The 23608-nt window shown below is 37.0% G+C and overlaps 1 protein-coding gene across 1 annotated transcript in view; it reads left to right on the top strand.

The window, feature by feature from the left end:
* NECAB1 (N-terminal EF-hand calcium binding protein 1) overlaps positions 1-23608 on the top strand; it is a gene marked incomplete at both ends in the record, with an annotated part of 274029 nt that overhangs the window by 199990 nt on the left and 50431 nt on the right. The window contains 2 exons of the mRNA XM_082674826.1: positions 11528-11649; positions 21011-21087. Coding sequence (XP_082530952.1) covers positions 11528-11649; positions 21011-21087 — 199 coding nt within the window. The remainder of the gene's footprint in view (positions 1-11527; positions 11650-21010; positions 21088-23608) is intronic.

Here is a 23608-nt window from a genome sequence, read left to right as displayed (position 1 = left end):
TCTTCACCTGCACTTTGGTTTTTATTTTCTATAGTCACCTTGTACAAATTTGCATTCTACATTCACCACCATAGAGTGAATGCATAATGAACAACTATTCCTTGTGTTAGGCCACAGGCTAGCCTTGAACTCCTGCGACTGCTGCCAACAGCTGCACTGCAGCTGTGTTTAATGAGAAGGAGCATAAGAGTTTAAGGAAATTAGAAGACACTAGAGAATTAATGAATCTTTTATTTCTAGGTTTCTAGCTCAAAAACAGCTTAGAAGAATGGAAAATATTACAGATCTAATATCAGTTTGGGAGAGTGCTATTGAATAGAATTTGGCTAAGGCACCCAGAGATGCCCAAATCTCACCACAAATCCACGATACTCTTCCCAGGGAGGTTTCTAGAAAAAAATACACAAACAAGCAAATAGAAAACAAAGTTCCACTATGGGTTTGTGTCCATAATATCCAACGTGAAGTCTCTGGTTACTCTGACTGAAGCATGCGAATTAGGCCCAAGCATACAGGGACTCTATCTCTGTTCCCAAGGCTCCATCTTCCTATCAGCTAGCCACCAGAAACCAAAGTGAAGAGAGCCCCAGGGGCCTCATCATTGGAAAAAAGACAAAGAGAAGAAAGATGGCTGCCCTTTTTCCTATGATATCAAATAAGAAACAAGTGAAGGAGCCTCATAGGGAGATAAGACCTGAATTGGATCTTTTGGGTAGATTTAATGGCAGAATGATATCTCCCTGAAGGGAGGATTGTCCTCATCTACGCTATATTACCCATCTTCTCTCATCTGGCTAACTCATCCTCCTACTTTGTTTGGTCTCTGTTTGGACAGAACTTTCTCTAGGAAGCTTTCACTGCTCACAAAACAGAATTTTATACCTACCTCCCACTCCACTACTCCCGTTAGTACCCTCTACTTATATCTACTTACGATCTCAGTTCCTTAATTATCTCCCCCATTAGACTTTGAGTTTCTAGATGGCAGGGACTTTTTCTTGTTTCCCTATACCTGGCACAGCTACATGTTAAATATATAAAACTGAATAAATCAAAGGGGATTCCAGGTAAAGCGAGCCATATAGAAGAGCAGTGGATATGGACCTGGGACAGTGGAAAGACCAACTTACCTGGAATCTAGGGTCAGGATAGGTCTTCAAAGCTAAACAGATTCATTTAGACTTCATATGATCAGAGATTATCATTGGTGGTTGTAAAGAAAGGAGAAATATAGTAAAAATGGAGTTTAAGGGAAATAGTCTCATAGTAGTATGTAGTAAAGATTTGGGGGAGAAGAGAAGAAGCTCAGAGAGGAGAGGTCAAATAAGTATATCCAAAAATTCATTAGTGTTTTTATACCATAAAGGAAGATTCCATGAGGCTCTGTGCAGTCAAAAGTTGCAACCCACAGATATCTTTAAAAATTCCACATTTGTAATAATTTGCTACCTCTCAGCATCAATATTACTTCGGGGCTTAACACTTGTGAAACCTAAGGATACAAAGACTTGCTGAAATATAGAAAAAATTGAGAAGTCATCTATTCTAGCTATCAACCCCAAGGAGGAATCACACAGTATCATTCATCCTGCAGTAATGAGTTAGACATGCTGTGTTGAGCAAAATGTCTGTGTGTATTCATGTGAAAATGGCAATTCAGAAAGAAGAGATGCATACAGCTGGAATGCCACAGAAGTGAGATTTTTCAGATGGCGTTCTACAACACTCTTTATATCTGTCCTGGCCAGCTGGCTAAATGGAAGCCACTTTAATCCCATGTCGTTTGAAAGTACCCAATAGACGACAAGAATTATCATTAGTTTATACTAAAGTTTTCCTCTAGAGGACCCTTGTCTTCTTATATAAACCATTCTTCCTCAAACAAACTAGGTTTCTAGGAACACAGTTTAATTATATGTGAATTTCTTTTTTATAATGAAATCTGCAAGTTTGTTCTATTTTCCAAAGTTCTTCTTTATTCAGAAAAACAACTAATTCCTTCTGGCTTGGAAGTTATTTTTCTCCTTTTCATGGTTGTTTATTACAGAAGTAAGGGAAGGCATTAATTTCACATATAGGTGATTATAAAGTTCAGACAACTTAAATTCCCTTATCTTGAACATAAAGAAGGAATGCTCTAAATCACTTCCTCCTATGTAGTAAAGATTTGGGAGAGAGGAGAAGTTACTAGAAAGTTGATTTTTTTTTTAATATGCCATAGGAAAATCTAGAGGGAAGTGTAGTTAGATTGGAGAGTAAACATAGAATATTAGTTTTGCTCCCTCCCTAAACCCTTCAAAAATGGCATTAAGAGTGTCTGGATAAAAAGGAGTCATAAACCCACAAAGATAAGAAGGATAGAAGAAAAATGATATAGAAGCTTGGAACATGAAAAGAAGGTGAATCTAGCGGTAACTGATTTAGAAGATCTGAGAAAGCTGAAACATAAGCAGCTGGTGTAAGAAGCCAAGATGCAATCCAACTGGTATCACAAAACCTCAGAAAGCCTCAAGAATTAGCTTCAGGGCTTCCCTGGTGGCACAGTGGTTGGGAGTCCACCTGCCGATGCAGGGGATACGGGTTCGTGCCCCGGTCCGGGAAGATCCCACATGCCGCGGAGCGGCTGGGCCCATGAGCCATGGCTGCTGGGCCTGCGCATCCGGAGCCTGTGCTCCGCAGCGGGAGAGGCCACAACAGTGAGAGGCCCACGTACCGAAAAAAAAAAAAAAAAAAGAATTAGCTTCACCATGTGCAACTGATAGTGGGGATGAAAGTGAGGTTGACATATTGTTGAAAGCTCCACCCAAAGCTTTATATTGACTGCCTCTCCCCAGCCCTTGAGGAAGCCTAGAGGTATACTCTTTGGAGTAGGTGAACAGATTTACACTGGCACAACTGGGTGTCAGAGCACAGTTCTAAAAAATGAGGCATTAACTGAAAGTCTCCATACTGAACAGTGAGATTTGAAACCCCCTCAGAATCCCGTGTTCCCAGAGGACTGGCAGTTGGGCTTATTCCCTCCAGTTGGGACCTCCTTCTTTTAGCGATCTCATCAGTCTTAGAGAAAATACTTAAAAGTACTGGGAGTCAGTGTCCTCCAATGAACAGGCCAAGCCAGGCCACCCTACAATGGAGGCTGCAAGTTGGCAGTCCCCAACATACACATATAGATTCCAATCATTCCTGTGGTTCCTTCCTCTGAGATAAGCAGGGACAACCAAGAGAACAAGTCAAACACAAGAAACAAAACTTGAAACAGAAATATCCAGGGAGCAGAAAACTTCAGAAAGTAAATCATCAATACCCTTAAAAATCAGAGAAGATATTGCATTTATGAATTAAGGGCAGGATGTTATTTTAAAAAAAGAATATTGAAAGCACAGAAAACAGTTCTTGGAAATTCTGATTGTAGAAATGAAAACCTATGAGGAATATTTGGAGATAAAAGTGTGATGACATTTTCTAGAAATAGAACACAGGAGAGACATTATCAAAGAAATAATTTTCAGAACAAGGACATGAGTTTCCAGGTTGATAGAACAGACTAAGAGCCATTATAACGAATAATAAAAGTCACACGCCAAGTCATGCCATTATGAAATTTCAGAATACTGGAGATGAAGAGAAGTGTCTAAAAACTCCCAGAGAGAAAAACCCAAATGATAAAGAAAACACTATATTTTTCAATAATGAGACTGGAAGCTAAAATTCAATCAAGCAACTTCAAAATTTGAATGGAAAAGATTTGCAACCTAAAATTCTTTACTCCATAAAACCACTAATAATGCTGGAGGAAAAATTAAAGTATTATTATACATGCAGTGTCTCAAGAATTTTGCCTCTCATGGTATTCCATTTCTTCTGAAGCAATTGGAGGCATTTTCTCTCTAAAACAAAGGAATAAACTAAGAGAAAAATGAAATCCAGTTTAAAAAAAAAAGAAAGATAAAGGCAGAGGTGGGGTGGGGAGGGAGAATCCAAAATAGGAGAGAGGCTAAAGGAATCTTATTTTGGGTGTGGGGGGTTGCATATAACAGAGGGCGAAAAGTGGCTTAATCACATAAGAGCTTATTATTTCCTGCTAAAGAGCCTGGTGGTGGGCAGTCTAAGGCAAGTATGGCAGCTCTACAGATTTATCATAGATTTCCTCTCTTTTTCACATCTTCGTACATGACTTACATTTGCAAGTTTACCTCATGCCAAAGCTGGTTGTTGGAATTCCAGATACCATGTTCATATTCCAACCAGGAAAGAAGTATAAGGAAAGAATAGGCAGGCTCTCAGCTCAATTCTTCCTTTTAAACAGCCTTCCTGGAAGTTCCTTACATTTCCATGTATATATCTTTGGCCTGAGCTTTTCATATAGGGAATTTGATACCTAAAGCCTAAAACTGAAAAAGAAAGAGATAGCAAAAAGTTCACCACAATAAGTCTAGTTACCATCTGTCACCATATTGTTATTACAATATTATTGAATATATTCCCCATGCTGTACATTTCATCCCTGTGACTCATTTATTTTGTAACTGGAAATTAGTACTTCTTAATCTCCCTCACCTATTTCACTCTTCCCATCTCCCCTCCCCTCTGGCAACCACCAGTTTGTTCCCAGTAACAAAGTCTGATTCTATTTTGTTATGATTGTTCATTTTGTTTTTGAGATTGCATATATAAGTGAAATCATATGGTCTATCTTTCTCTGACATACTTCACTTAGCATAATTCTTTTTTGATGACTGAGGAATATTCCATTGTGTGTGTGTGAATATATATATATAAACACAAATATATATACATATGTATGTATATATATACATATGTCATATATGTAAATAGACACACACAGACACACACACACACATATCCATTCATCTACTGATGGACACTTAGGTTGCTTCCATATCATGGCTATTGTAAAAAAAAAATACTGCAATGAACACAGGGGTGTGTATATCTTGTCAACATTTTTTAAAGTTAATTAATTTATTTATATTTTATTTTTGGCTGTGTTGTGTCTTCATTGAGGTGAGCGGGGGCTACTCTTCATTGTTGTGCACGGGCTTCTCATTGCAGGGGCTTCTCTTGTTGTGGAGCATGGGATCCAGGCATGCAGGTTTCAGTAGTTGTGGCTCATGGGCTCAGTAGTTATGGCTCACAGGCTCTGGAGAGCAGGCTCAGTAGTTGTGGTTCATGGGCTTAGTTGCTCCATGGCTTGTGGGATCTTCCCGGACCAGGGCTCAAACCCACGTCCCCTGCATTGGCAGGCAGATTCTTAACCACTGTGCCACCAGGGAAGTACCTCTTTTCAACTTTTCAAATTATAGTTTTTTTTCCTTTGGAAAAACATTCAGATGTGGAATTGATAGATCATATGTAGTTCTATTTTTAATTTTTTGAGGAGCATCTATAATATGTTCCATAGTGTCTGTACCAATTTGCATTCCCACCAGCAGTGCACGAGGCCCCCCTTTTCTCTACAACATTACTAACAGTTGTTTATTGTTGTCCTTTTGATAACAGCCATTTTGAAGGGTGGGAGGTGATATCTCATTGTGATTTTGATTTTCATTTCCCTGATGATTAGTGATGTTGAGCATCTTTTCATATGTCTGCTGGCCATTGCTATGTCTTCTTTCAAAAAATGTCTGTTCAGGTCCTCCACGCATTTTTATTGACTTGTTTGTTTTTCTGATGTTGAGGAGTTGTACGAGTTAGTTGTGTATTTTGGATATTAACCCCTTATTAGTTATATCATTTTCAAATATCTTCTCCCATTCAGTAGGCTGCATTTTCATTTTGTTGATAGTTCCCTTCACTGCACAAGTTATTTAGTTTGATGCAGTCCCATTCATTTATTTTTCATTTTGTTTCTCTTGCTGAGGATACAGGTATGAAAAATATTGCTAAGAATGATGTCAAAGAACTTACTGCCTATGTTTTCTTCTAGGAGTTTTATAGTTTTGGGTCTTGCATTTAAGTCCTTAAACAATTTTGATTTTTCTTTATTTTTCTTTTTGGTATATGGTGTTATAAAGTAGTCCAGTTTGATTCTTTTGCATGTAGCTGTTTTCCCAACATTTATTGAAGAAGCTGTCTTTTCTGCCATTGTATATTCTTGTCTCCTTTATCCTAGGTTAATTAATCATGTAAGGGTGAGTTTATTTCTACCTCTCTATTCTGCTCCATGATCTAGCTGTCTGTTTTTGTGCCAGTACAATATTGTTTTGATTACCATAGCTTTGTAGTACATTTTGAATTCAGAGAGCATGACACCTCCAACTTTGTTCTTCTTTCTCAAGATCATTTAGGTTATTCAGGGTCTTTTGTGTTTAAATACAAATTTTAGAATTATTTATTTTAGCTCTGAGAAAAATACCATTTTTATTTTGATAGAGATTGCACTGAGTCTTTATATTTCCTTGGGTAGTACGCTCATTGTAACAATATTAATTCTTCCAATCATTGAGCACAGTATATCTTTTCATTTGTGTTATCTTCAGTTCATCAATATCGTACATTTTTCTGACTGTAGTACTTTTACCTCTTTGGTTAGATATATTCCTAGAAATTTTAATCTTTTTGATACAATTGTAATAAATGGGCTTGTTTTCTAAATTTCACTTTCTGATAGTTTGTTGTTAGTATATAGAAACATTGTTAGTGTATAGATTTCTGTATAGTATTTTTTTTATCCTGCAAATTTACTAAGTTCATTTATTAGTTCTAGTAGGTTTTCTGGTGGCATCTTTAGGATTTTCTATATATAGTATCATGTCATCTTCAGTGAAAGTTTTCCTTTTTTCTTTACAATTTGGATTCCCTTTTTGTCTGATTGCTTTGGCTACGATTTCCAATACTATATTGAATAGAAGTTGTGAGTGGGCATCCTTATCTTGCTCTTGATCTTAGAGGAAATACTCTCAGCTTTTCACCATTAAGTATGATGTTAGCTGTGGGTTGTCATATATGGCCTTACTTTGTTGAGGAATATTCCCTTTATATCCACTTTCTGGAGAGTTTTTATCATAAATCGTTGTTGAATTTTGTTAAAAGACTTTTCTGCATCTATGAGATGATTATATGAATTTTATTCTTCAATTTCTTAATGTAGTGTATCACATAGATTGTTTTGATATTGAATCATCCTTACATACCTGGGATAAATACCACTTGATCATGGTGTATGAGTCTTTTGTTGAATTTAGTTTGCTAATACATTGTGAAGGATTTTTGCATCTATGTTCATCAGTGATATTGGCCTGTAATTTTCTTTTTTCAAGGTGTCTTTGGCTGGTTTTGGTATCATGGTGATGCTGGCTTCATAGAATGAGTTCAGAAGCTTAACTTCCTCTGCAATCTTTAAAATAGTTTGAGAAGGATTGGTGTTGATTCTTCTTTAAGTGTTTGCTAGAATTCACCTGTGAAGCCATGTGGTCCTAGACTTTTGTTATTTGGGAGGTTTTTAGTTTTTTTGATTGCTGATTTAATTTTATTACTGGTAATTTGTCTGTTTATATTTTCTATTTTTTCCTGATTCATACTTGGGAGATTGTATGTTTCTAGGAATTTGTCCATTTCTTTTAGGTTTCCCAATTTGTTGGCAAGTATTTGTTCTAGTAATCTCTTAATGGTCCTTTGTATTTCAGTGATGTTAGTTGTATCTTCCCCCCTTTTTTTTTTCTTCTGATTTTATTGGTTTTATTGATTTGGGCCCTCCTTTTTTTCTTGATGAGTCTGGATTAAGGTTTATCAATTTTGTTTATCTTTTCAAAGAACCAGCTCTTACAAGTTCCCTAGTATTATTGTATTACTGTCAATTTCTCCCTTTATGTTTGTTAATATTTGCTGTATGTATTTAATTGCTCCTATGTTGGGTGTGTATACATTTACATTTGCTATATCTTTTTATTTAATTGATTTTTATCATTATGTAATGTTCTTCTTTGTCTCTTTTTTACAATCTTTGTTTAAAGTCTATTTTGTCTGATGTAAGTACTGCTAACCCAACTATCTTTTCATTTCCATTTGCATGGAATACTTTTTCCATCCCTTCACTTTCAGCAACTGTATCTTTAGATATGAAGTGTGTCTCTTGTAGACAGCATATACAGGTCTTGTTTTTTTTTTTTTTTAATCTATTAGGCCACTCTCTGTGTTTTCATTAGAGGATTAGTTCATTTACATTTAAAGTAATTATTGATAGATATGTACTTATTGCCATTTTGTCAATTGTTTGGGGGTTTTGTATAGTTCTTTTTAGTAACTTAGCTCTTTCGCTATTTTCCCTTTTGATTTGATGAATATTTTAATGCTATGTTTGGATTCCTTTCTTTTTTGTGTGTGTATATCTCTTTATAGATTTTTGGTTTGCAGTTCCCATGGCATTTATATATAATAACCTATATATATCTGTGATTATTTAAACGTGCTGATCTCTTAAGTTGAAACACATTCTAACAACAACGCATTTTTACTCCCCCTGCCACATTTAATGTTTTTGACTTCATATTTTATATCCTTTTCTTTTGTAAATCTCTTAACTACTTATTGTGGTTATAAATGATTTTACTACTTTTGTCCTATAACCTTATTACTAGCTGTATAAGTGGTTGATCTACCACCTTTACTGCATATTTTCCTTTACCAATGAGATTCTCTTTTCATAATTTTCATATTTCTAGTTGTGGTCTTTCCTTTTTCACTTAGAAAAGTCCCTTTAACATTTGTTGTAAAGCTAGATTAGTGATGCTGAACTCTTAGGTTTTGCTTGTCTGTAAAACTCTTTATCTCTCCTTCAAATATGAATAATAGCATTGCCGGGTAGAGTCTTCTTGATTGTAAGTTTTTTCTTTCATCACTTTAAATGTATCTTACCACTTGCTTGTGGCCTGAAAAGTTGCTGCTGAAAAGTCAGCTGATAGTCTTATGGGAGTTCCCTTGTGCATAACTAGTTGCTTTTCTCTGGCTGCTTTTAAGATTCTCTTTTTATCTATAATCTTTTGCCATTTAAATTACAGTTTGTCTTGGTGTGGATCTCTTTGAGCTCATTTTGTTTGGGATCCTCTATTCTTACTAGACTTGGATGTCTGTTGTTTTTTCTCAGATTATGGAAGTTTTTAGCCTTTATTTCTTCAAGTAAGTTTTCTTCCTCTGTTTCTCTTTTCCTTCTGGGCCCTCTGTAATGGTAATGTTAGTTACCTTGATGGTGTCCCAGAGGTCTCTTAAACTATTTTCATTTTCTAAAATTATTTTTCCTTTTTTCTGTTCAGCCTTGGTGATTTCCACTACTCTGTCTTCCAGGCACTTATCCATTTCCTCCTGTATCATCTACTCTACTCTTGATTCCCTCTGTGTATTTCTATTTAAGTTATTGTATTCTTCAGCTGTGTTTAGTTTTTTTATCTAACTGAAATTCCTCACTGTGTGCATCCATTCTTCTCCTGAGTTTGTTGAGCCTCTTTATGATTATTAGCTTGAACTCTTTATTGGGTAGTTTGCTTATCTCCACTTTGCTTAGTTCTTCTTCTGGTGTCTTATCTTGTTCCTTCATTTGGAATATATTCCTCTGTCACCTCATTTTGCCAAATTCTTTGTTTTATTTCTATGTATTAGGTAGGTCAGTTATGTTTCCTGATCTTGAGGAAGTGGACTTCTATAGAAGACATCATATTGGGCCTAGCAAAACACTTGCCTCTGTTCACCAGAGCTATATACTCTAGGCATACCCACTATGTGGGCTTCATGGGCCCTTCTGTTATAGTGGGACCAATTACTATGGGTGTACTGGCAGGTGGGGCTTTTCTCTGGCCCAGTTGGCTACTAGGCCCAGCTTTGTAGTAGCTGATGGGCAGGGCCAGGTCCCAGTGTGGCTAGCTGCATGGTCTGGGGAGTCCCAGGACTGGTGCCAGTCCACTGTTGGGCAGCATTGGGTTTCAGGGCAGATAGCTGTGTGGTCCAAGGTACCTGGGACTGGGACAGACCAGGTCCTGGGGCAGATGGTGGGAAGAGCTGGGTCTCTTGTGGCTGGCTGCTGGGTTTGTGGTTCCCAGGATGGATGCCAATTTGCTAAAGTACAGGTAAACCCCCAGCACTAATATGCGAGAGGGAGGATTCCAAAATGGTGCTTGCCAGCACCAGTGTCCTTGTGGTAGAGCAGGTTCCTAAAAAAGGTTGCTACCACTCTCTGTGTCCCTAGGGAGAGTTGCAGTTACCTCCTGCCTCTCTGGGAAGCTCTCCAAGATCAGCTGGAGAGCTTGGGTATGACCCAGGATTCTTTTAAATTACTCTTTCACTGTGGATCTCAGATTGTGTGAGATTTTGTTTGTACCCTTTAAGAATGGAGTCTCTGTTGCCTACAGCCCTCCAGGTCTCCTGTATGCAAGCACCACTGGCTTTCAAAGCCAGATGTTCTGGGGGCTCATCTTTCCAGTAAAGAACCCCAGGGTTGGGAGCTCAATGTGGTAGTTGGGCCCCTTTCTTCTTGGCAAGAACCTCTGCAATTGTGGTTTTCTTTCTCCTTGTGGGTTGCCTACCTAGGGGTGTGGATCTTGACTATACTGCATCTCCATTTGTCCCACTCATCTCATCGTGGTTCCTTTAGTGGTGGAAAATCTTTTCTTTTAGTCTTCAGATTGTTGCTGTCAATAGTGGCTCTGTAAATTGTTGTAAGTTTGTTGTGCCCATGGGAGGAGGTGAGCTCAGAGTCTCCCTACTTTACCATCTTGGTCACACCTCCCCAAGAGATAGTATTGTTATATATAGATAAACACAAATAAACACTTGTTGAAAAGTGTTGCCTTTGTATAAGGAGAATGAGGGCACAATATGGTGAAGGGGAGAACCTGTTTGTAGAAAAAAGTTTATAGAATTATTTGACTTTTTAACTATATGGATATTTAGCTTTGATTTAAACAGTTAAGTTAAAAACTGAATAAAAGGAAAAACAAACTCCATAGGTGTTCTCAAACTAAACAAAATACTATGGAAGTGTACAAATAAGCATTCTTTCCATTGATAATTTGGGCAATAAAAGAAACTAGTTTTTCTTAAATTACAAATCAAGGTATGATTTTTTACTCAAACTTTTAAATTACAAGAATAAAAAAAGCCCAATGTATTTTCTTTTTTTTTCTGCTTAATAACTTTAAAAATAATTTATTGAAGTATAGTTGATTTACAATGTTGTGTTGGTTTCAGGTGTACAGCAAAATGATTTGGTTATATATATATATATTTTTTTCTTTCTCAGATTCTTTTCCTTTATAGGTTATTACAAAATATTGAGTTTAGTGAGAGGAGGTGAGCTCAAGGTCCTTCTACTCTGCCATGTTCCCCCCTCTTTTCCTTAGTTTCACTTATAATGCCACATTACCAGGTATCTCTAGACCATGTTGCCAAGCCATAGTTCTCATAAATTTTCATTTCACTACACTAGAAAATATTTGTGTCTGATCTTTGAAGATGTGTTCCTTGAGGTAAAAGACTGAAGCCCTGACACTGAGGTTAAATATTGTCTTTGTTGTTCAAGACAAGGGCCAACCAAACCAGAAGTCCTGTCGATTCAATGGCCTGGAAAACGATCAAGTCGTCGAGTCCAGAGACACAAAATCTTCTCCCCCAACAGCCCTCAGTTTAATGTCTATGGTGCAGGTAATGAAACTTTGTCATTTTTCTTGAAGTTGACTCAATTGTATCTTCATATTGACTTATTTAAAAAGGACCAAAAGGCAGCTAAAACAATAATAATGGAATGCTTTTCTTACACCGAACAGGTTTGTCTGAAACCAAAGTGGTAAAGGTCTAAGATATTAAGAACTAGGGTGGTGATCCTAATCATCAGTTCTGTCAGAATCCTAGCAGTTGTACTTGGGCAGTACACAGAGACATGTTGGGTAGGGAAGAAAGTGACTCAATCACCTAATATGTGAAAGACTTAAGACCTATAGAAATCATCATCATCTCCAAGCAAAGGAGGTGCCCTTTAGTCTGCACCCTAATTCCAGATCCCCAAGCCTGGTTAAGCATACTCTAAATTCATTTTAGAAAAAGTTTATTGTTTCCTTTCATAACAGGACTAAAATTATAGTGGCTTTTGAAGTGCATAATGTAGTATATGATTGAGACCTCAATAATATTCATTAGGTCATCATATTTTAACCATGTAATTTATATTAATTACTTTAAAATACTTTGAAATATGAAAATTTATGTTGTTAAGTAGAGTAATTTTTATAAAGTATGAATATATATGCATATGTATGTATATATGTATCTGTATGTACCTGCACATATCACTTGAACATGTCATTTTAACATAAATGAATATTTAAATATCTACCATTTCAGAAAATCAATGTATAGATATAGTCTGTATTTACACAGATTGTACTTGAAAGATTTCAAAGTGCTTTCTTGAACACTGTCTTATTTTATCCTAACACCTTATAAGATAGATGTTAGTATCTCCATCTCCCCAGAAAGTAAAGCTATTTGTCTAGGGGTAATGGATCATTAGTCATTTTTTACAGTGAAACAACCTCAAAATCTCAGTGATTACAACTGGAAATATTTGGTTCTTTTCTCTCATGGGTCTATGTTTGACTGTGATTTGAGTGATCTCAGCTGGATGTGGCTCCAGCTTGTAGGTTGGATTCAGCTCTACTCCTCATGTAGCTTCTTAGGATCAGGGACTACTTGGGGCAATATCTTCTCCTGGTCAGTATCAAAAGTACAGGAAAAATCATGAAGCTCATTTAGAACCACTGTAGTAGTGGCCACGATGGTGGAATAGGAAGACACTGAGCTCACCTTCTCCCATGGTCACATCAGAATTACAACTATTTACAGAGCAACTATTGATGAGAAAGACAAGAAGACTAGCAGAAAAGATATTCCACAACTAGATACATTAAAAGGAATCACAACAAGATGGGTAGGAGGGGCAGAGAAGTGGTATGGTCAAGATCCATATACCTAAGAGGGTGACCCACAAATGAAATGATAATTACAATCACAGAGCTTCTCCACAAGTGAGCAAGGGGTTCAAGCCCCACATCAGAGTCTACAGCTTGGGGTTCTGCACCAGGAAATCAAACCCCCAGACATTTGACTTTGAAGGCCAGGAGGGTTCACCTTGGGGAGAGTCAGAAGGCTGTAGGATATAGAGACTCCACTCTTAAAATGTGCACAAAAATTCTCACATGCTCTGGGATACAGGTAAGAAGTAGTGACTTGAAAAGAGAATGAGTCAGACCTACCTGCTGATCTTGGAGAGCTTCCTGGAGAGGCAGGAAGCAGCTGTAACTCATCCTGGGGACACAGACACTGGTGGCAGCTATTTTGGGGAGCTCATTCTACCACAAGGACACTAATGATGGCAGGCACCACTTTGGAATCCTTCTTCTAGCTAATTAGTGCTGAGACCTGTCCCTGCCCACCAGCTTGTGAGCACTAGAATTAAGATGCCTCAAGACAAGCAGCTAGTCAGGTGGGGACACAGGCTCACCCACCAGCAAGCTGGTTGACTTAAGAATCCCTGAGTCTACAGTGGCTCCAGGACCCAATCCTACTCACCAGAGGGCTCAGGACCTGGCCTCACCCACCAAAGCACTGGCACTAGCCTCAAGAAATCACAGGGCCCCACAGTCTGCCATTGGGACCCAACCTCATCCACAGTGGGTTGACACCAAATCTGGGAAAACCCCCCCACCAGGGGTCTGCAGCCAGAGACCCTGAGACATAGTTCTACTGACCAATGGGCTGGCACTAGCCCTAGGACTAGCCTCACCCACCATTGAGCAGGCACCAGCCCCAGGATCCCCTGGGACTTAGACCCACCCACCAACAAGCCTACACATCAACTCTGGTACCCTCAGGACCCAGAATTCAGAGACCCTGGAACCCGAGTCTGCCCACCAGTGAGCTGGAATTAGGATTGGTATGCTCAAGGCCTCATTGCAGCCCACTAGTAAGCTGACTCCAACGCTTTAGGCCTCAGCTCTGAGACACCAGCTCTGAGACACCTTGAACCCCTCAGCCAGCTGCCCTGGGATCCAGCCCCACTCACGAGCAGGCTGACACCAGCTTTGGGACATCCTGGACCCTGCAGCAAGCCATGTCTGGAACTTGCCTCATACACGAGTAGGGCAAGACTAGATCTGGCACCTGTGGCCCTACAGCCACCCACCCCAGCACCAAGATCCACCTGCCACTGGTCCAGCACTAGCCCCAGGAATCCCAGGACACTGTGGTCAGCCATGTCATGACCAGCCCTTGCCCACAAGTAGTTGGCATCCTCTGCCCAAGGCAAGGCCTGGCAATCAACCAGACAGGGGCTAGCCACACCAACTAGATCAGCCACAGTAGTCAGTCAGCCAAAATGGAAGGACCCGCACAACACAAAAAGGGGGCACTCCTAAAGCATGTACCTCTGGTGACCATAGAGGAGTGCACCACAGGTACACATAGGACATCTCCTACAAAAGGACACCTCTTCAAAGTCAAGAAATGTAACAAACCTCCCAAATACTTAGAAATAAAAACAGCAAATTGGGCAAAATGAGGTGATAGAGGAATTAGTCCCAAATGAAGGACCAAGATAAAACTCCAGAAGAAGAACTAAGTGAAGTGGAGGTTAGTGATGTATCTGATAAAGAGTTCAAGTTAATTATCATAGAGATGTTCAAAGAACCTGAGAGAAGAGTTTGGATAAACAAAACAGAGGGAAATGTCAGAAGTCAGAAGTTTTTACGAAGAGATAGAAATGTCAGAAGTTTTTACAAAGAGATAGAAAATGTAAAGAAGAACCAAACAGAGATGAAGTATACAAAACTGAAATTAAAAATGCACTAGAAGGAATTAAAAATGCACTAGAAGGAATCAACAATAAATTGGATACTACAGAGGAACAAATCAGCAAGCTGGAAGACAGAGTAGTGAAATCACTCAAGCTGAATGGAAGAAAGGAAAAAAAAGAAATAGAACTATTTATGAGACCACTGGGACTACATCAAGTGTACTAATATTTGAATTATAGGGGTCCCAGAAGACAATAGAGAGAGAGAAAGAGAAAAGAAATAGAACTATTTATGAGACCACTGGGACTACATCAAGTGTACTAATATTTGCATTATAGGGGTCCCAGAAGACAATAGAGAGAGAGAAAGAGAAAGAGGCAGAGAACATAGTTGAACACAGTACTGACACCTTCCCTAATTTGGGAAAGGAAACAGTAATTCAGGTCCAGGAATGACTGAAAGTTCCAAACAGGTTCAACCCAAAGTGACACACTGAGAAGCATTATAATAAAATGGCAAAAATTAAAGATGAAGAGACAATATTAAAAGCAGTAAGGGAAAAGCAACAAATTACATATAAGGGAACTCCCATAGGCTATCAGCTTACTTATCAGCAGAAACTCTTCTGGCCAGGAAAAGTGACATGATACATTTAAAGTGATGAAAGGGGAAGACCTGTAAACAAGAATACTCTATACAGCAAAGCTTTCATTCAGATTTGAAGAAGAGATCAAAAGTTTTACAACAAGAAAAAGCTAAAAGAGAGCATCACCACCAAGCCAGCTTCACAAGAAATGTTAAAGGGACTTTTCTAAGCAGAAAAGAAAAAGCCACAACTAGAAATATGAAAATTATGAAAGGAGAAATCTCATTAGTAAAGGGAAATATGTAGTAAGATAATAAATCAACCACATATAAAGCTAGTAGGAAGGTTAATTGATAAAAGTAGTAAAATCATCTATATCCACAATAGTTAGGGGATATAAAATACAAAAATGTAAAATATGATGTCAAAAACATTAAATGCGGGCATGGGAGTAAAAATGCAGAGTTGTTAAAATGGGTTTGAACTTAAAAGATTAACAACTTTTAATAGTCACGGATATATATATATGACTATTTAAAGTCACGGAGATATATATATATATATATATATATATATATATATATATATATCCATGACTATTTAAAGTCACCTATATATATATATATATATATATATATCAATATATCAGTGTGTATATATATATATATATATATATATATATATATATATAAAACTCATGGTAACCACAAGCCAAAAATCTATAATAGATGTACACACAAAAAAAGAGAAAGGAATACAAACATAACATTGAAGATCAAATCACAAGGGAAGTCATCAAATCATAAGGGAAGGGAGCAAAAAAAAGAAGTAAGGAACAAAAAAGAACTTTAAAAATCCCAAAACAATTGACAAAATGGCAATAAGTACACACCGATTGATAATCTCTTTAAATGTCAATAACTAAGTGCTCCAATCAAAAGGCATAGAATGGCTGCTTGGAAACCAAAACAAGATCCATAGGTATGCTGCCTATAAGAGACTCACTTTAGATCTAAAGACACAGACAGACTGAAAATGAGGGGATGGAAAAAAGATATTCCATGCAAAAGAAAATGCAAAAAAACCTAGGGTAGCAATACTTATATTAGACAAAGTATGCTTCAAAACAAAGACTGTAAAAAGAGAAAAAGGACATTACATAATGATCAAGGGATCAATCCCAGAAGAAGATATAACAAAAGTAAATATATATAAACCCAACGTAGGACACCTAAATATGTAAAGCAAATATTAACAGACATAAAGGGAGAAATTGATGATAACACAATAATACTAAGGGATGACTTAAACACCCTATTTACATCAATGGACAGATTATCCAAACAGAAAATCAATAAGGAAACACTGACCTTAAACAACACCTTAGACAAGATGGATTTAACAGATGTATATATGGGACATTCCATCCAAAAGCAGCAGATTACACATTCTTTTCAAGGGCACATGGAACATTCTCCAGGATAGATCACATGCTAGGCCACAAAATAAGTCTCAGTAAATTTAGGAAGACTGAAATAATATTAAGCAACTTTTCAACCACAATGCTATGAGACTAGAAATCAAGAAAAAAAAGTGCAAATAAACACAAACACATAGAGGCTAAAGAATATGCCTATAAAAAAACAATGGGTTGCTGGAAAAATCAAAGAAGAAATCAAAAAATAAATGGAGACAAATTAAAATGGAAACACAATGATCAAAAATCTATGGGATGCAGCAGCAGCAGTTCTAAGAGGAAGTTTATAGCAATACAAGCTTACCTGAGGGAACAAGAAAAATCTCACATAAATAACCTTACCTTACACCTAAAGGACTAGGAAAGGAAGAAAAGACAAAACCTGAATTTATTAGAAGGAAAGAAATCATAAAGATCAGAGAGGAAATAAATAAAACTGAGACTTAAAAACAGTAAAAAAAAAAAAAACAAAACACCAAAAACAAAAGACCAATGAAAGCAAGAGCAGGTTCTTTGAAAAGATAAACAAAATTGATAAACCTTTACCAAGACTCATCAAGGAAAAGAGAGAGGACCCAAATCATTAAAATCAGAAATAAAACAGAAGTTATAACCAACACCAGAGAAATACAAAGGATCATAAGAGGTTACCATGAACAATTATATGCCAATAAAATGGACAATGTAGAAGAAATGAACATATTCAGAAGAAACAGAAAATATGAACAGACCAAATACCAGGAATGAAATTGAGACAGTAGTAAAACTGCCCCCAAGAAACAAAAGTCCAGGAGCAGTTATCCTCACAGATGAATTCTACCAAATATTTAGAAAAGAGTTACCACCTATTCTTCTCAAGATATTCCAAAAAATTGCAGAGGAAGGGACACTTTCCAACTCATTCTGTGAGGCCAGCATCACCCTGATACCAAAACCTGAAAAGATATCACACACAAAAAGAAAACTTCAGGTCAGTATGAACATAAATGTAAAAATCCTCAATAAAATGTTAGCAAACAAATTGAGCAATACATGAAAGGAATCATGAGCCATGATCAAGTAATATATTTATCCCAAGGATGCAAGGATGCTTCAATATCTGCAAAACAATCTATGTCATACATTATATTAAGAAACTAAAGAATAAAATTCATATAATCATCTCAATAACTGCAGAAAAGTTTTTGACAAAATTCAACATCCATTTATGATAAAAACTCTCCAGAAAGTGGGTATAGAGGGAACATTTCTCAACAAAACAAAGGCCGTATATGACAACCCACATCATACTCAAAACAAAGGCCATATATTACAACCTACATCATACTCAATGGGGAGAAGCTGAAAGCATTTCCTCTAAGATCAGGAGCAAGACAAGGATGCCCACTCTCACGACTTCTCTTTAACGTAGTATTGGAAGTCCTAGTCACAGAAATCAGACTAAAAAAAGAAATAAAAGGAATGCATACTGAAAAGGAAGAAGTAAAACTGTCAATATTTGAAGATGATATGACACTATACATAAGAAATCCTAAAGACACCACCAAAAAGCTACCAGAACTCAACAATGAATTTGGTAAGGTTTCAGGTTACAAAACGAATATACAGAAATCTGTTGCATTGCTATACACTAAAAACATAGTATCAGAATAGAAATTATGAAAACAATTCCCTTTATGGTTCCATCAAAAAGAGTAAAATGCCTAGGAATAAATCTAACTAAGGAGGTACAAGACCTGTACTTCAAAAACTGACGAAAGTAATTGAAGATGAGACAAACAGATGGATAGACATTTCTCCAAAAAAGATATACAGATTGCCAACAAACACATGAAAGGATGCTCAACATCACTAATCATTGGATAAATGCAAATAAAAACCACAATAGGGTATCACCTCACACCAGTCAGAATGTCCATCATCAAAAATCTACAAACAATCAATGCTGGAGAGGGTGTGGAGAAGAGGGAACCTTCTTGTACTGTTGGTGGGAATGTAAATTGATAAAGCCACTATGGAAAACAGTATGGAGGTTCTTTAACAAACTAAAAATAGAACTACCATACGACCCAGCAATCCCACTACTGGGCATATACCCTGAGAAAACCATAATTCAATATTCATAGAAGCATTCATAGAAGCATTATTAGAAGCATTCATAGAAGCATTATTTACAATAGCCAAGATATGGAAGCAAACTAAGTGTCCATCAACAGATGAATGGATAAAGAAGATGTGATATATATATATATATATATATATATATATATACATACACACACATATGTATGTATACAATGGAGTATGACTCAGCCATAAAAAAGAATGAAATATTGCCATTTGCAACAACATGGATGGACCTGGAGTGAAATAAGTCAGAAAGAGAAAGACAAATACTAAATATTATCACTTGTATGTGGAATATAAAAAATTAAACATGGGATATATGTTTATGTATAGCTGATTCACTTTGTTATACAGCAGAAACTAACACACCATTTAAAAGCAATTATACTCCAATAAAGATGTTTAAAGAAAATTAAACCATAGATTGTTCTTTCCATTTTTCATTTAGAAAACAGTATTAAGCCCAAAATATCCTTTTATGGGACTTTGTTGTGATAGCTGCCTTAAATTCTTTTAGGAGCAACCTAGAATGGAAAGATGTTAACTACTTTGCAAATTAAAATATAAACATAAACTTTGTTTACATATTTATAATATTTTATTGTAAAAGCACTCATTTTTAGTAGCCACTTCTTTGTGGCAATGCTACTGCTTCTTTTTGCATCATAATTTATTTGGTGGGCTTTGAGAGGAGCTTCACTGAAGACGGCAGGTGGAGAAGTGAATTCTAATGTAAAGTACTACCCCCTTATAATTTAGGTCTTATCTTCCTAACATTCAAAGCTAAAACAAGGCTTTATAGTCTTAAATTCAATCACATTCTTCTATCAGGAAATATTAAAAACTATTACTTCAGCAAATGTCTGTGAAAATATTTTGAGCAAGCTGCCATAAGGATACACAAGGATACCAGGATGTTTGTGCAGGGGCTCACACCACAACTTACTCCTTCTTGCCTTTGCATAATAACATATATAACAGCAACAATAATAGCAGCAGAACTTACATAATGTTTATCCTGCTGTTAGATAGAGATGTGTGTGTGTATACACAGACATATTAAAAATACTAGGGGGCTTCCCTGGTGGAAGTGGTTGAGAGTCCGCCTGCCGATGCAGGGGACCCGGGTTCGTGCCCCGGTCTGGGAAGATCCCACATGCCGCGGAGCGGCTGGGCCTATGAGCCATGGCCGCTGAGCCTGCGCGTCCGGAGCCTGTGCTCCGCAACGGGGAGGCCACAGCAGTGAGAGGCCCGCATACCGCAAAATAAATAAATAAATAAAAATAAAAATAAAAAAATAAAAATACTACATACATAGTACATGTATGTTTGTGTGTGTATATATACACATATGTATGTATGCATATGTGTATATATACACAATCCTCACAGTGAGGCTTGTGATATTATTATGCCCATTTAAAAATAAGAAAAGTGAGACCAGAGATGTTAAGTAATTTGACCAAAATCAGCGGGCTCCAGAGTTTGTACTCTTCACTCCTATGCCATGAACATAGTGTCCACTCAGGTTAGTCCCTAGGGAAGGAGATACCAGCTACCTTGCTCTTCTACTTCTTTTTGATTAATAATTTATCCCTTGCTGTGTTCATGGCTATGATTTCCCTGGCTCCTGCCACTGCCTCAGAAGTAAGTTTAGAATTATTTCTTGGTGCTTTCCTTTTTCTAAAAGAAAAATCAGCTACATTATGTGGTGGTAAAAATGGCTCAGCAGGATCTGTTCTTTTGAATATCAAAGGCCAGTGTAGGCAACAACATAAAAAAAATAGACATAAAAATGAACCCACTGGGATACATGGATCTATGGAAATCAATAACTTAGAAAGAACTCATGTGAATCTATCTATATACATAAATATAAATATAAATATATATATATATTTAAATGTGGTGATTAGCCAGTGACACTGTGTTCTTCCTTCAGGGTAAAAGAAAAGCTCTGAGACACCAAAGCATTCCTGCTCTGTCTAGAGTTTAATATATTGCCCTCATGGTTTTCCCCTCAAGGCTTATTAGAAGAAGATAACCAGTGGATGACCCAGATAAACAGACTCCAGAAATTAATTGATAGACTGGAAAAGAAGGTGAGTACTTCCTTTTCTTTCTTCTCCGTCTTAGTTTTCAGTAGATTATGACTCATTATTCCTTATTCCCCCAATATTCATGTCTGCCTGGATAGAATAGCAACCAGGATCTCCATTATACTGCTTGATAGTTATTTGGGATTTTTGTTAAAGTAAATATAATGTTAATTCTCATTCCCCCCATGCCAATCCCTAATTATAGTTAAAATAGTATATAGGGTTTAAAGTTAAATAAATCTACTGCATTGTCTGACTTTTAGGTTATCAATCATGTAAGGTAGCAGTGTGCTTGAATGATGCAAATGGCAGCTCTTGGGAATGACCTGGTTGATGTCTTGGGAATGTTTCAAAGTGATTCAGGGAAATGGCTGTGTGGTACACTAAAAGATGATATTGTACACTCAACTTCTAGAAATTAGCATCTTAACTGATGATTTTTAGCATGAAAACTACCAAGTTAGCAAGCAAGTTAAGATATGATGAAGAGTTCTTCAGAACTATATTTTATGTTTCCAGTTATTGTATTTTTATTGACTAATTCAATTAACACCAAGTAGTCCTGATATTATAGTTATATTCCTCTTAAGCAGCTTTAATGGAAGAAGCTGCTTTTGTTAATCAGTAAGAATATGTGTTTTCTGTGCATGCCAAGCACGAAAGAAGGAACCTTTATGTTTGAGAGAGAGTTTCTGACTTTGAAGGACCCAGAGTCTACCCGTAAAAATATTCTATACTCATAAAATGAGTTAACAGATTTTTAAAAGTATGCAGTTGCACAAAACCAAGCTCATTGTTAATGCTCAGTAAATACTTAGTGACTGACTGAGACATGCCAAAGGAATGGCGCATATACTAAAATTTACAGTTGCTAACCTGAAGGAATGATCACTGCAAGCTGGGAAGGACCACTTGTGTCAGGAAGGGCTTAAGGGGCCTTTAGAAATGATGACAATTAGGAATTTTGAGTGCAAGTAACAGAAATTACCTCTTTAATAAAAAAGAAATCTCTAGAAGGAAATGGGAGTGTTCACGAATCAACAGACAGTCTAGAGATCTAGACTTAGGAAGTCAGTAGACAAGATAAGTCTAGAGATGTAGGTAAGCAAGAAATACTCACCAGTCTCTCAGGTTGTCTCCACTGTAATAAATGAGTTTCAACAATTTCCAGTCTATGGACATTCTGCTCAAGATTCCACTTTCCAGGAGGGAGAGTCTGGTTTGTCTTGTTACGGTTGCACGCAGGTCTCTTAGATAAGGAAGGAGAGAAAACCTTGGTTAACAGTCAAGTATTAAAATGAGATGAGATCATTCACTGAAGGAAATTGTATTGTCACTAAAATCAGAATAAATGTTAGTCAACTAACAAACTAATAAGTATTTGCTATGGGAAAATAAATTTTTAGTAAACAGAGAGCAGTTGGAGAGGGCATTCAGGTAAGGTGATGGCATGAGCAAAGGTTAAGTAGACCAACCTGGTTAGAGTCTTCCATTTAGGGACATAGTGACAAATAAGATTATATGAAAGGGTGGGGCTGAATTATGGATGGCCTTAAATAACAGACTAAGGAATTTGGACTTGATCTTGGAGACAACAGGAGGCATTTATTATTTTTCAACAGATAAGTGACATAATAAAAAATATCCTTTAGATAGAAAATTGGACAGCAAGAATATGAAATGGATTCAAACAAGAAGATTCAAAGTCAGAGCTACCAAAGCCAGCTATAACAGTGACATTAAAGGGCAGGCTGTATACCTGAGCCACTGGGATCAAGTATAGTAAAAGATGGGCCTGGACTAAGTGACTAAAAAGAAAATGGCAGATTTGAAAGACTTGAGGTGAAATTAACAGGACCGTTGAATGGGTATGATGTGTAAAAGGGTAGTTTCAAATAGGAGTCTGAGGATTTGAGCCCAAGTGTCTGAGACAATTATACCACTAACAGACAAGGGAGAGACAGTGAGAGATAATTGGTGAGGTAAAGTGAGGAGGTGAACTGGTTTATTAAATTTCAAGATATAATAGGACATCTAAGTAGAAATATCCAGTTAGATTAGTATTTAAGAAGCCAGGACAACAGATTGAGATCTTGAGAGCCATCTCCCAGAGGTGAAACCTCATGTCCTAAGGATGGGTAAGGTCTCTGAAATGGAGATTCTGTACAAAGAAGAACCACGTCTAGAGGAAACAACTTTGGAGAGTTCCAGTCCCTCTGCCACCACATCACTGTTCACTAAATTTAAATTGACCACTTATGGGGACAAATAACGTAAACTAAGAGTTTGCAGCAAGTCAACTTTCCTCCTTTCTAATTTCATTAATTGATGTGTGAATTGAGATTAAAATGCTTGATAATAAAAATAGTGGCCATACAAATTAGTTTTCCAATGGTGGAAGTCTTGGAAATGCAGGACCCTATTTAAAAACCAAACCTTGTTAAAACATAAAGATTCAGTTGTTAAATAAGTTTGGATTCATTTAAAGAATACAAATACCTCTTTTTAAAATGGTTTGGAAGTC

This window comes from Grampus griseus, assembly GCF_964374135.1.
Source record: "Grampus griseus genome assembly, chromosome: 17".
NCBI classification, from domain to species: Eukaryota; Metazoa; Chordata; class Mammalia; order Artiodactyla; family Delphinidae; genus Grampus; species Grampus griseus.
Note: the sequence above shows the minus strand (reverse complement) of the source record. Positions and strands in the feature narration are given on the sequence as shown.